This window comes from Zeus faber, assembly GCF_960531495.2.
Source record: "Zeus faber genome assembly, chromosome: 20".
Lineage (NCBI taxonomy): Eukaryota > Metazoa > Chordata > Actinopteri > Zeiformes > Zeidae > Zeus > Zeus faber.
Genome location: NC_137207.1, coordinates 20,905,970 through 20,922,932, shown reverse-complemented (window position 1 = coordinate 20,922,932; position 16,963 = coordinate 20,905,970). Strand labels below are relative to the sequence as shown.

The window sequence follows — 16,963 nt, the reverse complement described above, 5'->3', positions numbered from 1 at the left end:
GAGACTAAATACATAATAAAAAAAAAAAAAGAGAATAATTTTATAAAATTGCATTGAGGCCTTCGAAGACCATCCCTGGTAGAGTGTTCGTATCAACATTTAATGGCAGTGTTTTTTTTTTTTGTTTTTTTTTTTCTCATTTTGTGATTTATTCCCCCTCGCTGAGAGTGAGATTAAGATGGGTATAGGGAAAGAAGAAGGAGGAGTGTGCCAGGAACAGCCGCCCCCGACCGGGTTCAACCTCGTTTTAACCCTTATCTGAAACTTTGGCTTGTCGGGGTTTTCGATCCTGTACTCACTGGCTCGCCGACGTCAGCTAGCAAACTGGTATACCCTGAGAATTCTGACACCGGAGTCCGTATCCGGTGGTGGTGGTGGTGGTGGTGGTGGTCCGCCTCCGCCGCAGAGTCGGCGCCGTAGCCGAGCGGCGTGCGCCGGCCCGACTTGAACTGCGAACCGAAGGCCTGAGCGAAGTTCTCGATCTGGTACGGGGCGTCCTTGGGCGCGGCGTCCAGCGGCGCCAGCTCGGGGTAGCCGGCGCCGTTGGCGGACGGCGCCTTGGCCCGCTGCGCCTTAGAGCCCTCGCCCTGGACCGAGAGGTCCTGGGGGGGTAGGCTGTAGCCGGCAGGGGAGTGCTGCTTCTCCAACTGCTCCGTCAACTCCTGAGACGGCGTCAGCTGCTGGTGGCCACCGTCCAGCGCCAGGTGGAAGCCCGGCTGGGAGGGCGAGCCCACCAGCATGCCGTAGTGGGACTTGGAGGAGGAAGAGGAGGACGAGGAGGCGGAGGAGGCGGGCGCCACCACGGGCAGCGGTGAGGAGACGGCGGGTGGGTAGCCGCACTCCAGCGGGGAGGTGCCATAGACGTGTTTCTCCGAGAACAGGGGCCCCGTGGGGCTGGAGCTGCTGGACAGGAGGGGGAAGGGCCCGCTGGGGCCCAGGCTGGGGAAGGGCCCGCTGTGGCTGGTGCGCTCCAGGGCCTGCAGCAGGAACTTGGAGTACTCGCTCATCACCACCGTCTTGTCCCCGCCGTTGGGAGAGTCGTCCTCCAGCTCGGGGGTGACGGGGGCAGCGGGCTGCAGGTCCACGTGGTGCGGGTGGTCCGAGAGGTCGAAGGAGACGTCGTGGTGGTGCGACCCGTCCGACTTGTGCGTGTAATGCTCCAGGAGGCTCTGCAGCACCTCATCTGGGATGCCCGACTTGTCGTGCTTAAGCTCCAGCGGCGACGTGTCCAGCATGGCGAGCGTGGGCTCGGGCACCAGGGAGCCCTGGATGACGCCGCCCTGGGGCGCCATGTGCAGCGAGCCGACCCCGTAGTCGTTATTGGCCGCGTGGAGGTAGCGTCGTTTCTTCACAAACTGCATGGCGTCGTCATAGTTGCTGCTGGTGGCGGGCCCCTGCTTGCCGGCCCCGGAGCCCTGGAGGAGCCCCATGCCGTCCATGCCCGACCCCCCCACGTGGTCAATGGCCTCGGGCTTCTGGGCCAGCGGCTTTCCGCTGTGGAGCGAGCCGGACGACTCGGCGCCGTCCCCCATGGAGAGGAGGCCCTTGTCCTGGCCCTTGCGCCCGGCCTTCTTGAACAGCAGCTTGGGGGCGCGGCCCTGCGTGCCGGGCGGGTGGATGCTGAAGTCCTGCAGGCCCATGTCCGCCGAAGAGGAGGCCGCCGCGTTTTTCTTCCTCTTGCCGCCCTCGCCGTTTTTGGACTTGGCCCTCTTGCGTCCCGAGGTGGTGGTGGCGTTTCCCTGAGTGAGTGAATAGCTGCCGTGGCCGAGCTCGGCCTCGCTGAGCTCCAGCATGCTGGGGTCCAGGCCCTTCTTTATGGCTTCTGCACACGTCCGCTTGTGCTTCAGTAATCGGTCGGTTCTCGAGAAAAACTGGGAGCCGGGAGGGAGAGAGGGGGAGAGTGAATTGAGTTTCCATGGGTAAGACGGTTAAACACTTTAAAAACGACGCCTCATCTAATGAGGTTTATTTGTCCGTCGAGTGAATGAGTACAGCTCCAACTCTCTTCAAAAAGGTGAAAACTCTTTGCCGCTCCGTACCCGAGCGATAGCTTTTAAGTTACAGGTTTTTAAATATGCTGCCTCGGCAAAAGGAAAAACAGCAACTCAGCACACACAGACAGTTTAAGGGTTACGTTAAATACATAATAAATCCACATAGAATGGCATTGTGAGCCATCTCCCAAGATTTGTTGAAATTAAACAGAAATATCCTGACCAATACCAGCCCTAATGTTTTTGTTTTTTTTAAATCTATAACCTAACTATAGTATAGAAACAAAATCATTTCCAACAATAAAAATATTTTCAGATTGTGGTCCCCGAGACCCCCAGAAATAGAATGAGAATCCCCAAGTAGAGACAAGAGAATCATGAAACGATGGTTCTACCAACCAATAGCTGATGACACATGAGACATCACATTAAAAAAAACATTTCTGAAAAAAAAAACATGTCATTCATTTTCCGGCTGAGGCATCATGGCCGACCTGTTGGCAGGTGTCACATCGATAAGGCTTCTCCCCGCTGTGGGTCCTCTTGTGTCGCTCCATGTGGTACTTCTGGATGAAGCGCATGTTGCACTGGTCACAGCTGAACGGCTTCTCCCCTGAACACGGGAAACGAAAAAAACAACAAAAAAAAACCAACAACGCTAAATTAAAACAACATTCTTATCAGCAGACGCTCACCAATGTCTCTCGGCCATTGTGTGTTTCAACTCTGCTCTTGGTTTAATTTGCCACGGGTATCGGAATTGTTCTCACTGTGCCCCAAATGAAGGCACGGCACGGTGAGATTCTGAGTGTCTGTGTACTGGATAGTACACCGGCAGGAAATAACACGACTTCACATATTACAAACATCCAGGGTGAGAGTTTCTACAATAACAGACGCTGGGTTTTTCTTCCGCAGCAGCCAGAATTAATAATTAATGAATAATAACAACAACAACAATAATAATAGTAATAGTAATAATAACTAGTCTGCTACACACATTCAAATCACAAGCGACCTCCCCGAGACAAACAATCTTGTTCTTGTTTTGTTTGAGTTGCGAAATCATTCTCGACATTTGTAGTTAAACAGAATGGTCGTGTGTTCCATTATAATATATAGACAGCGGCTTTTCATCATAATATCCTGATGTGAAGGCTTGAATGTTCAAACATGCAAAAACAACAAACAAGCAGAATATACATATATAAAAACAAAAACTCACCGCTGTGGATCTTCTCGTGCCGCTGCAGCAGGTACTTCTGGATGAAGCTCATGTTGCACTGACTGCATCGGAAAGGCCTCTCACCTGTGCGATCAGGAGTACAACAGCACGCTCGCCACATTAACGCCACATCCAATGCGTCTGCAGCGCTCGCGTTTGTGTTAATTCCTCCCCGCAATCTGGGTTCAGCCTCGTCGTCGCTCTAAGGCGTCAGTTTCTCTCTTCTCCAAAATGTGCATTTTTCTGATCAGTTGTTTGTCACGTGAGGTGGTGGAGGACGTTTTGTTCTTTTTTGTGAATGTTCATCTAGATATAATACAGTTCACTGACCACAAGCTACACTGCTTGAGCAAATTCACCGCAGCGGCATTTTGCTTCTTGCGATCAGTGCATTCTTTGCTGGGAGTGGCGGACCCCGCCACCAACAATGGACACGGCATATAGAGGAAATGCACATGCATAACGCAAATACATTGAATGGCTGCTTCATATACATTCAAGTCAATAAATATGGGACAATAATTCCTTTAAAGTCTAGCTCTTAAAAACATGTTCACTCTGGTAGACAGCAATGTACCGTATTTTCCGGACTATAAGCCGCTACTTTTTTCCTAGGTTTTGAACCATGCGGCTTATACAGAGGTGCGGCTATTCTGTGGATTTTTCTTCCACCGCTAGGGGCGCTCTAATCGGAATTAGAATCAAAAATAAGATAGACGAAAAATCAAATCAAAGAACAATACGCTACTTTTTCTTTAGCAGATAGAACGCGGACGATAAATTACCAACTGGTAATTATTTTCAAATCCTCGCCCCTTCATCATGGAACCCACACGAAGAAGTTCGTATGATGCAAGTTTAAAGTTGAGGCCATCGACATCAGTGTGAATCGGGCATTTAAAGCTGCACTCCGGGTTGAGTGGGAGGCTTGGATGACAAGTGGTGAGAAGTCATTCACAAAAACTGGCCGCATGCGAAAAGCATCTTTTCCTGATGTCTGTCAGTGGACCCTAACAGCGTGGAGTGCTGTGAAAAAATCCACCATCACCAACGGGTTCCGAAAGGCTGGACTGCTACGCGAAGAGAGCGGCGCACCTTCAGAGTCAATTCCACCGGAGGATGACAGTGACACGGAGAGCGAGACTGATGGAGACAGATCTGACGAAGCGCTTCTGAGGCTGTTCAACTCCGACACTGAAGAAGACGACTTCATGGGTTTCAGCGAAGATGATTAAAGTGACTTGTGGTTTCAAACACAGGAGAAATGAAGGTAAATAAATGCCGGTTTTTTTCCTCTTGGTTCTGTTCCGTTTTAATCAGCAAAGTTGCTGCCGTGTTAAAAGGCACTGTTCGGAAAGAATCTGTTCAGGTACATACATGTACATTTACAGTTCAAAATCGTTCTGTACATGCAGTAAATATCTAATTTTTCAACATAGGTATCTGCGGCTTATAGCCCAGTGCGGCTTGTATATCTCTTTTTTTAAAAATAGAGCGGATGCGGCTTATATACAGGTGCGCTCTATAGTCTGGAAAATACGGTAAATGTAAATCTGGAGTGAAGCATTGTATGTACATACTGTTACAGCCAGTTTATTATTCTTTTGATAGGCTTACCTTACAATAATAACGTTCTGTGTTAGATGGTTTGTACATATGTCTTAGATGCATTAAAAATACCACAACAGGGAACATGAACCTTTTTATGCAATAGAATGTATTTGGAAAAAAGCGCAGAGCAATTTTGAGGGATTTTTCCTTTCAGGGATTAAAATGGTACCATAAAAATTTTCAGACAGTGAAAGTTTGTCACTATGGAAAATGAACTATCAACGTGGGATTTAATCAAAGCAGGGCTCGACATTTAACATTTTGAGGCACTTGTCCTTCAAACCAGTAAATGTACCTTTCACTTGTCCAGGCACAAAAGTCACGTCCGGGTTAAAATGTCAACAATTACATTTTTTCCATTTTGTTTGCGAATGCAGACGACCAAACAGTTGAAAGCATCCAAACAAAATTATCCAATTAATACATTTTATTAAAGTGGCGATATGGAACGTTTTCACAACAAATCATTTTCATATTAATTTAGATTGTATATAACAATAGGCAACGCGGCCTGACACCAATGAATGTTCAGATGAGCCCCCAGGTCACCTGCTTTCGCTATTTTATTTTTCCTCACAGCGGACCGCTATTCAAAATGCCATATGGCTATTGTGGTTTTCATTTGAGCCATTTTGTAGTTCGTAAGAGCTGCCTCATCTGTACAACTAACTTACTTTTCAACCAATGACAACAACACACGTCACCACTAGAGGGCTAAATAAAGGGGCTGTGAACAGGGTCGAGCTGAGTGAAACGTTCAGGGCATCTCCAGCCGCTGGGACCCGTCTGGAACATTGTTCATCTACTTCCTGTGTCTGCAGACCGCTGCCTCGACTCCCAGGCACCCCCCCCCCCCCCCCCTCCCTCTCCAGAGGACACTTCCAGGAGTGTCACCCAACTCATGAACCTCTCACATCTCCACCTTGAGAGATCCCTATTTCCTCCCTTCTATATTTTTATCTTATATTCTTATCTTTTTAGAGAACATATAAGGTAAAACGATAAAATTATTGGAAGATAGTAGGGTAGAGGAAAGCTATTGAGAAATAATTCATCCAGTGTTTATCAGGTCAGTCCACTACAGATTGCTTGATTTGTATATCCTTCTTTGAACAGGACCCCTCCTTCATATTGTCATTGGTAGTACTCCTACAATCATCAATACCACACTTATTCCACTCAAAATAACTATCAACCCAGGCCTCCTACCCGCTGAACATCTCAATTGCAGTTTGGCTGAATTAACAGAGGTTCAGTGACAGGTTCAGGAATGTTCTGCCATCTCATATTTTAAACTTGGCGCCGGCGCAATTCAGGAAAGCAATTCAAGGTTTGTTTTTATCCCCCCGCTGTCATCCTTACAGATGACCTTTGTAAAACTGCCCACTAACCAGTCATTTTAATTGTGTTTCATTAATTTGAGGACTTGTTTATATGGCTTTCTGCTGGTGTGTGCAATATTATCATTGGTATTTTCCTCTCTCTCTCATTAAGGCACGCACTTGAGAGTGCCCTGAAGTTTCAGTAAAATGCAACCTGTAACTATCAGCCAAATTAAAGCCTCTTTCATTTTTGAGTGTAATTATAGCTTTCTATCATAATCTATATGGTACTTAATATTCCAAAATACATTGCAATCATTGAAAAAATAAAATAATAAATGAGCGACTCTTCTCACTCTCACTGGAGGTCCTCCACCCCTCACCGTGCTTAAACCAACCGAATCAGATCCAGCGACTCGTTTTACCGAGTGACTCGCTAAGACCGAGTCCCATAAAAATAGTTGAACCTTTCATCACCAGCAGAGCTCGTACAGCAGAGCAGAGGCTCCGCGGCGGCGACGGCGATAGATGCGCAGTCGGCACAATTTTGGAATATTGTCTCGGCTGAGTGGGGCCCACATTCTGTTGTATTTTTATCTTGGTTTACCTTGAAGTGCCTCCCGAACAGCCGTCATTTTCTTTCTTTCGCTCACTTTTTTTGAGCGACAACCACGTTACGTTGTTATGAGAGTGTGAGTATCGGAGACGCATTCTTTTCTAATTGGTATTCTAAATGTATTTATTTAACTATTGTCAAAGGGCCAAGTAATGAGTGGCATATGACGTGAAGACGCAGTATGTTTTTTTTTTTTGTTAATGACTTAATTAATTGTCTGGTGGGTCTAAATTTCTCTTCCACATGCCCAACAAAAACATCCACTTGTCCCGGGCCGGCGCACAGGCTTTAATGTCGAGCGCTGCAAAGCCTTTATTCGTTTCAGCTGATGAGCCCAGACTAGAATTCCCGGCAAAGAGGATGACTGAGCCCTCCTGTAACATGAGTCATCATTGACTCACCACTACATTTAGATTGAGATATCTGATTCTACATGGGGCCCCGCACACTCATGGGCCGGAAGGGAAATGAAAAGCAAAGAACAGATCTCCTTCATTTCTGCCAAGAAATAAAAAATCACTTGGGGAAGAATCCGGTTTCAATTCAAGATTAGCCTCCCCAATTCGGAAAGCCCTAAACCTTGTTAGGTAGGTGTTTTAAATTAAAAGGCGTTCTAAATGAACTACTACCGTTTTCATTTATGTTGCTCCAAACTACTTGAAAGACAGACAGAACGATCAGCGCAAAAATACTTTAAGCGTCATATTGAATTACACGCCGCATTGTAACCCAGTGTGTTAGCGCAAAGCTTTTTCAAGATAAAAGTCCCACCGTGCAAAAATAACTGGTAGCAGCTTTATCTTTGAGTCCACGAGTCTCTCCCGAGTCAAACCGCCAAATTATTATGTAGTGAGCGAACATGGCCACTAATCTCAACAGTAAGCTGACCAAAAAAGTAGATGTAATTTGGACTAATTGACAATAGTTTGCGCAAGGGTTTAGGGCCGGACCCATCCCACAATTTGATGCCACGATTCTGAATGCCTAACTTTAAATATAGAAAAACACAGCAAGCCATTATTATGAAAATATATGATTACAGAACTAGTACTATATTAATTACCATTACTATATCAATTATAGAACTATGAGTTAAGAGTTTACAGTAAGGCATTTATGTTGCCGTCATTAAAATATGATCATTAACAAACAAACCCTTTTCTCCATTCGGACACATCGATCAAACCTTGGCATCGATTTGGTGTTTTGGGGGACACCCAATGTCGGCATGCATATCAGTCTGTCCCCTCTCGGCTCAGAAAAGGCGGTGGGAGCACCGAGAGCCTCTCACCTGTGTGGATGAGCACGTGTCTGCGCAAGTGGTAGGAGCTGCGGAAGGCAGCGTTGCAGTGTTCACAGATATGTGGTTTGGAGTTTGGAGACATGCAAGCGCCGTCCGCATCCAGCATCATGGCCTGGCAGGAAACACGATAGCACAGGAAGTCAGCCATTTCTCCCGCTAAGCCTCTAAGGTTACTTGACCTTGTAGCTTTGCGTGTTTAATTATGTAAAGAGGAATATTACAGTTATTAATGAAACTATATAAGACACGGGGCGAAAAAAAAAATGTATCGAGGAGCCAAGAAATTGTTATTAAAGATAATTTAACCTTACGGCATCACGTGTCTTGAAAAATGTCTCCGATTGTTAAAGGAAAACTCTGGTATTATTTAAACTAAACTTTATATTTCAATTATTGGGAGTCAACGTGATCGATTGGCATCAGAATATTTAGATTTGACGCAGATGAAGAGACTTGAAGGAGAGCGGCGATGCTCAGTGCGGTGGGGTAATAGCGGTCACCGCAGACCGTGGCAGCGATTTCCCCATGGAGATTCTGACGGGACTCGGGTTGACTCCCATTGATTGCTTAGAAAGATACCAGAGTTTTATTTTAATTCTCTGTGCAACAAGAAAAAAAATAATAATCCAACTATAAAATTACCTGGTTAAAAAAACAGGCGAGATACAATCCATTTTGAAAAGTGAGAAGGGGTTCGTTACCTTGTTCGGGTCGCCTCGTTTCCGCCGGGCTTTGCCCCCGGGACCCTCGCCGTTGTTCTTCCGACCCCTTCTGCCCGATGACTCTTTTGCCGGTTTGTCCGACCGCCCGGGTATCTGAGGAAAGACGTGCATCAGCAGCTGAACAGCAGGGGGACGGGAGGAGGGCACTCGGAGAGCCCAGTCAGACCAGTCGCAGAGACCCAGCTTCAGAATCACAGTCCGACTCACCGACGGGGGCTGACGATGACTTTTAGAGCAAGGCTGACCAAATGGTTGCCAAATGGTTAGGATTTTACAGGTGATTAACATGAATGAATGAAAACATTTATAAACAGAAGTTATTTTAGTTGTATTTAACCAAACACATTTGTCAAAGCTTTTCTTGACACTAAAATGATCGATATCTTGACTTAAGTATGTTTTACTGGGATTCCAGATTCTTCCAATTTCTGGCTTCTAAACATACCACATGTTTAAATATCCAAGTATAACACATATAGTATCTTCTACATATGTAAAGTGGTTGACAATGGGGCAACCGGACTAGACCGCACAAGCTGGTTGACAAGGGCCCAGATCTGTTTGCCCCCGGGGCACTTGGGCAACCGCTACTGTCGAGCTGTGAGAACAACAACAAAGTTATGTGACACCAGTGTTGTGACACCTCTACACTGTACCGACTCACCCCTTTGTTTTTAAGAGCTTTGTTAAGTGTGGAGATCTGCAAAGAAGGCCATCGACCCAAAAAAAAGTAATCTGGCCCCGACAACCTGGATCCTTATCTTTTAAAGCAGGCAGCTGATTTCACTGCTGAGCCTATTGCTCATATTTGTAAATCAGAGCCTCCAGACCAATTCCAATCGGCCAGATCTGGAATGCAGCTCGTATTCTCTCCTTATTGAAGGGTGGGGACCCTTTGGTCTTAAACAACTTTATCCCTATATCCAAATTTCCTCCCCGGGCCAAGATTTTTTAGAATCTCAAGTAAACCTTCAAATTGAAACAATTCCTGGCTGACAACCACATTTTAAATGAAAATTAATCTGGCTTTAGATCAGCTCATAGTACCATAACAGCAGCTATATTGGTAAAAAATGATATCATCAATATCTTGGACAGAAAGCAGCACTGTGCTGCCCTGTTTGTTGATCTGGACAAGTCATTTGATTTTGTCGATCATGAGCTGCCGTTGTGCAGACCCTGTGATCTCGGTATTGTTGACAAGGCTATAGAGTGGTTCAGGAACTACTTTTTGGATAGAACCCGGTGCGTTACACAGAAGGTCACAAGTCAAGTTTCATGGAGATCTCAAAGGGAATCCCCCAAGGTTCAATTGTAGGCCCAGTCTTATTCTCCATTTTTATAATTAACACTGGAAAAGGACATACTTCCGGCTAAAGTGCATCTATATGTAGATGATACAATAGTTTACTTAGTTGCCTCTTCTCTGAGTCAGGCTGCCGATGAGCTCCGGACTGCCTTTCAACAGCTGCAGGCCTCATTGTTTGGTCTAAAGTTGGTTCTTAATGCTAAGAAAACCAAATTCATGATCTTTTCCAGAGCTTGCTCCCAGATCTCAGATAATGTTGCTATTCATACATTAGGAGATGACTCAACTGAAAGAATATCATCCTTCAAGTGTTTAGGTGGGTGACAGTCTCTTTTTTAGAGTGCATATTGACAACCTCGTGAAGAAACTGAAGGTTGGGCTGGGTTTTTAAATATCAAAATAGGGCCTGTCTTAAATTAGCAGTGAGGAAAACACTTGTACAGGCTACGTTCTTAAGTGTTCATGACTGTGGGGACATTATTTACATGCATGCTGCCTCCTCTACACTTCGCAGCCTAGACTCTGTATCACAGTCCCCCACATTTTATATCCAACTCATTGTTATGCACACTTTATGATCTGGTTATGTACTTTATGATCTGGTTTCTTGGTCTTCATTCACCCTAAGGAGACAGCAGCATTCGTATAGTCACGTTGGGTAAACTCCCTTCATATCCGTGTAATCTCCTATCACTCACAAACAACTACTATGATTTCCGCTCCTCTAGATGGCTGCTCTACCAGGTACCCAGGATTTGCTCAAAACTTGGTAGAGCAGCTTCCTCCCATTTTGTGCCCTGGTCATGGAATAACCTTCAGAAGAGACTCAAGCTTCATGTTTTTGTCTCCCTGGGAGAGTTTATAAACTCACGCTCATAAACTGTGTAAGTGATGAGTGAAATTGCTATTCCAAAGCTGCAATTTGTATTATGTATCTGTTTTTAACGTGCTCCATTGTTTTTCACATGATCTATTTTATAACTTTAGTAACCTTGTAATGGTGAGCTATCTTGGCCAGGTCCCCCTCCAAAAATACGGTATATTGCAACAGAGTAACCGTGCTCACCGCTTCCCCGAGGGGCCGGACGTTGCTGAGGCTGAGGTCGTGCAGGAGCATGCTCTGGTGGCCGTGGTGGTGGTTCCCAAATGAGATCTCCAGCATGTCGGCGCCACTCTTCCCCACGCCGCCGCAGCCGCTTCCCCCTCCGGCTCCGCTCCCGCCGTACAGTGGCATGCGGTAGTCCAGCTCGCTGAGCCGCTCCTGCTTGATGCCCATGCCATGCAGGAAGCCCCCGTTGTTGGCGGCGGAGCCTTGGTGGTCCGGGGGCGAGTCGCGCTCCTTCTTGAGGATCATCTCCTGGGGCAGCTCGCTCATGACGGACTGGGAGGCGAGCCGCGTGAAGCTGGTGACGGGTGGCAGGTGGCTGAACATCAGCATGCCTGGCGCAAAGTTGGGGTCCATGCTGCTGTTGCGCAGAAACTCGTTGCCTAGTTTGTCTTGGATAATACTCATGGCGGTGGCGGTGCTCAGTGCAGGGCGGGAGGGAGGGCGACGAACTTAGAAAGGAAGGTAGGGGAACGTCCTGCAGGAGAGCGGAGAGAAATCACACATCAACACACTGCATGGAGAGTCCATTTTAGATGAATTTATTATTTTTTTTATGACTATTGGTGCCTTATAGGCCATATTTGAGAAATCAATCACAAGTGTGGATATTATGACTAAGCAGAGCTGTAAAGCCATTGATTAAATGACTGAGAACAACGTTACTTTACTGTAATGCGGTCGCTAAAATATTTGGACTGTACTGTCATATTACGATAACCAAAATCCCAGAAGATATCAAACATCATATCACAATGGCAATATCATATTGATGTTGCCCAGGCCTCAGAAACATTTATACAGAAACAGATATCTGTTGCGATAAACTAAAGTAAAGCAGCAATCACACCAAGTTTGTTTTTTTATACTCCCACAACTGAAACATTTCTTCACCGTAGTGGTTACCATACTGCTCAGTGCAGGTTGATGCTTAATTCACTACAATGAATATAAATGAGGCGGACACTGTGTCGCCATTTTGATGGGGGAAAAAAAATAAAAACCCCACGCACACACACACACACACACACACACACACACACACACACACACACACACACACACACACACACACACACACACACACACACACACACACACACACACACACACACACTCTAGTACTTGACAGCACCCGAAGGACATGAGTCAGGGATCAGAGCTAAAGGATAACTGGAGCGGAGCATCTTCTGAGAAGTGGCAACAAATTCCTATTTTTCGTGACGTGAGCAGACACAAATTTAACAATCCAACTCGCACCTACATGGTTCCCAAAATGGCAACCGCTTCTGTTAAGCAACAAATACGTCATTTCACAGAGTCCCATCTTAAGAGGTCCTTGTGTTATCTGAGGAGAATGTTTTCCATTTTGACATGTTGGGACGCACCTCAAATGGAGCTGCAATGGGTTATTTTCCACATTATTCCATGTACGGTGGCCTCGTATAGTGGGTCTTGTATCGGGGGTCGGCCGGAGATTACCGTCCCTAATTTCCATTCCTAAGTGGTCAAATTCTGAACACAATATAGACAATGGCCATTTTGATCTAGCCCTATTTGGGTGTTGTCATACATTATGTTGTTCTGTCTTCCCACTGAGTCATCCATTAATGACTTGATAGGATTTATTTGGCTTTAGCCAAATGGGACATCAGGTGCAAGGGAAGTTGCGCACACGCACACACACACACACACGTGTAAATGTGTAGTAAACCCAACATGCAGGACAAAAAAACCAAAAAAGTCTGGGAAATCTATACGACGCAAACACAAAACACTTCACCTGAAGTACTGCCTTTCACCTTAAGACACAATCAGTCACTTCAATTCCTTATCTTACCAGGTCAGAAAAGATTAAAGAATACCCCAACTAAGTTTTGCCAACGATTAACCTTGCAGATTAACTTGCGGCGTGCATTGAAGACGGCCATGTAGTTTAACTCTTGGCAGTCTGCCACAGGGAAGCTAGTGCCTGCGGTGCCTCCATAAATCGGCTCACTTTAGTGCCGTTTAATCGGGTGGTACTTGTCATTTGATTCGGGGGAGATCAGACGTTCTTTCTGATACAGTCTGAAGTTACTTTAAGGAATTACCAATGTGTGGGAATGCCATAAAAATAAAAATCTGATTTTTCCAATGTGGTATTTATTTGAATAACTATCGACACAAAAAGGGAGATCCAGCTGTTCTGGGTCTCCATGAGAATATTATTAATAGCACACACCGCTTCCCCCAGTGAGTTCGAGCCATGTTTTTGGTCTGTGTTTTTTTAGAAGAGAATTTGAACATTTTTTATCACCTTCTGCTGGACTCATTACTGCCGTCTTTGTCAAGTGTGTGGTGCAGACCTCAGTTCTCAAACTCTTTAGAATTATTACGATCATATGAATTTATATAATTTATATATATTATGCACTTTGCTCAGTACCAATACAAAATTAAATATCAGTGGCAGACATGTAAAATAAGAGTAAAGCCCAGTGAAGGTGACATTCCCCACTGGAAATAAACATCCTGTCTTATCAACACTATGGGATGTGGGAGACAAAGACATTATGCAATATGCATAAATAGCAGCACATGCCGGGATGGTGGCAGTGGTACTGGTTTCAGAAGGAGGACATCATGGGAGGATGGGTAGAATGATAGAAAGAGGCAGAGATAGACAGGCAGATAGATGAAGGGACAGACAAACAGAAGAAGGGACAGACAGAAGAAGGGACAGACAGATGGGACAGACAGACGAAGGGACAGACAGACAGACGGAGGAAGAGACAGACAGACGGAGGAAGAGACAGACAGAGGAAGGGACGAAGAGACAGACAGAGGAAGGGACGAAGAGACAGACAGAGGAAGGGAGAGACAGACAAATAGAGGAAGGGACAGATAGATAGACATTGGAAGGGACAGATAGACAGACAGAGGAAGGGACAAATAGACAGACAGAGGAAGGGACAAATAGACAGACAGAGGAAGGGACAGACAGAGAGACAGACGCTGCATAATTCAGAGCAGATCGTTTCTCACGGATCCAACAAAGCCCACCAGGAATCTTTGAAGTGATTCACCCGGATGACGTGTGGTTCGGGATCCCGTGCAGCCAAACAAAGATCCGCGCACCCGAAGTACCTCCATTTGCATTGTTTACATGTTCAAATGACGATCGGTTTATTTATTACTTATAACCAAACAGCGGCCGATGTCCCGCTGTAAACGCAGCGAGCTGCCCCGCCGCTGCTTCCCATTGTAGTACATCAACACATGCCTAAAAGAAACCAGATGTAGGTCAAAACTAGAGCCGGGTTACGGCTGCTGCTGGCAACCGGGATAAGAATCCGTTAAAAAAAAAACAACAACAAACAGCTGAAACCTCGTCGTGGGCTCTGATAAAAACTCCCACCCGCGACGTGGAAGTCTGCAGAAAAGAAACACGGGCGAGCTTTTGTGATGCATAGTAGTTAGCATGGCTAGTTAGCCAGGCTAGTTAGCTTAGCTATCCGGCTAACTCACAATGAGACAATCAATTCGGCCCCTTCCCCAAAACAATACGCTCAAATTGTAAAATAGATATAGAAATATATTGATGTTGTGTTTTAAAGACATTATTCACATTCCGTTACTACAGAGTTGAATGGAAAAACAATGTGGAAAAATACACGTATTTTGTTCATTGAAATATTCACGTTGGGTTATTATCGCGGGATGATTTGGGGGAAAGATAAGGGGGGAAAACCTCACACGCAAGACTCACCGTAAAATGAACAATATCTGAGAAAATGTTCTATTCGCAACCCATCACAACAAACCAAAACACCGACGGCTGGACCGCGTTTAACACGGTGCAACGGACCGTTTAAAACCGGGTTGTTTTGGGGGTTTCGGGGGGGGGGGCACGGTGCGTGGAAAAACGAGCGGCGTTGTCGACGGTCGGATCGGAAATCCACGTGAATATCGGCAGGTTTGTCCTCCCTCCGCCCCGGGGTCTCTCTCCCCTCTCCTCTCCCCGGTTCCCAGCCTTTCCGACGGGGGTGCTGGCGAGATCAGAACCCGTTCACTGGAAGCGCGGAGGGGGGGGGGGGGGCGTGGGGGGGCTCCAGCCGCGCCGAACCCACGCAGGATCCCGCGTCTGAAGCGGGACGCGAAACCAAAACACCGCAGAGCCGGGCCGCCCCTTCGCGGTGGTGGGAGAAGGACCGGTACGCGCCGCCTCCGGAGCCCGCATCAGGGGCCCCACGCACCGGGAACAATGCTGCTGCTGCTGCTGCTGCTGCTGCCGCCGCCGCCGCGTTCCCCCCGCCGCCGCCGCCGCCGCCGCCACCACCCCCCGGCGAAGAGGAGACCTCGACGGATCGGATCGGATAAAAGCCCCCCCCCCTACCACCACCGACCTCCGCGGTACTCACCCGCACATGGCCGCGGTGCTGGTTCCGAAACGTGCCCCGTGTTGCCTCGCTCCCCGCTCCGTCCGCTTTTCAGAACCGGGCTCCGCTGCGTGTGTGTGCGCGCTTGTGTTTTCTAATTTATCGCCAAAACATTGTTCTCCTGCGGCCGCTGCTGTCTTCCATCTTGTCCCGGCGCGGTGGATTGTGGGTAAAGGCTCGGACGACTGGCGGAGGCCGCCACCGCTCCGTGGTGACCCGACGCGACTGGACCGGGCTGCAAACGGACTACTTTATTATTATTATTATTATTATTATTATTATTATTATTATTTAATATATATATATATATTTATAATATTTTATTATTATATTTTTCTATTTCATTTTATTTATTTATTTGTTTGTTGATTTGTTTATTTTTAGGGGTGTGTGTGTGTGTGTCCACAGGGTCAACACTGTTCAACTGAGTCCCTTTATTTTCCCTCAAAATGTTCACGTTCGGTTCTTTTCGCGGCGCGATTTGGGGAAAAACCCTGAAAGAAGACTCTCTGTAAAAGCGAAATTAATTATTAAAAAAAGTGTGTGTGGGGGGGTTGGGGGGAGTTCACGTTCAGTAATTTGCGTGGAATTATTTTTTCTTTTTCATTCAAATATCAGAATTCTGTTGTTTTCGCAGGGCAATTTAGGTCAAAACGTTGAAAATGCTATTTTCAAAAGCCACATAAACAATGAAAATTTGTGAAAAAGAAAAAAAATCGGATGTAAAAAGATTCACATTGAGTCATCGAGAGAAAAAAGGTTCATTAAAATATCACCCCCCCACACACACACAGATTTTCTTTAAAATATTCACATTGAGTTATTATCCTGGGATGATTTGCGAAAACAAAATCAAAAACACTTTAATTCCCTCTGCTCACAATAAGCCTCCTTTGTTTGCAGGAACAAGGCCTGTGTGTGTGTGTTTTTTATTTGTTTATGTCATTACATTTTTTGTTTACTTGACAGCTGAGTAAATCTTCAGTACATATTGTTTTCTGAGGTAATCTGCACAAATTAGACCCGGCTACTCGACCATATTACAATGTACATCAGTGGCAAATGTAACTATGATCTAATGCTATTAAACAGCCATACTTATGGAAGAATATAGGGAAATGAAATATCAAATGTCCTTTTAATTTTCAAATTGTTAGAACATTGCATTTATCTTTAATTGTGACTTAAATATTGCTTACACAAATGGAAAATCAGGTTACATTGTTTATATTGCATTTTAATTTTCAAATTTGAATTAAAATTTCCATATTGTCCATTGTACAGCAGGTTAGTAATTAGAAAATTTTCATTTTAAAATGGTCATAAAACGCCCGT

General features: G+C 45.8%; 1 protein-coding gene across 1 annotated transcript; it reads right to left on the bottom strand.

The window, feature by feature from the left end:
• Window positions 1-254: 254 nt before the first annotated feature.
• Window positions 255-11,615, bottom strand: LOC307245382 (zinc finger protein 281-like; the record flags this gene model as incomplete). The annotated part of the gene is made up of 6 exons (XM_080020941.1): window positions 255-1,871; window positions 2,489-2,607; window positions 3,220-3,303; window positions 8,060-8,183; window positions 8,773-8,886; window positions 11,169-11,615. 6 exons carry the CDS (start codon window positions 11,613-11,615, stop codon window positions 255-257), a joined length of 2,505 nt encoding a protein of 834 aa, XP_079877067.1.
• Window positions 11,616-16,963: the final 5,348 nt, after the last annotated feature.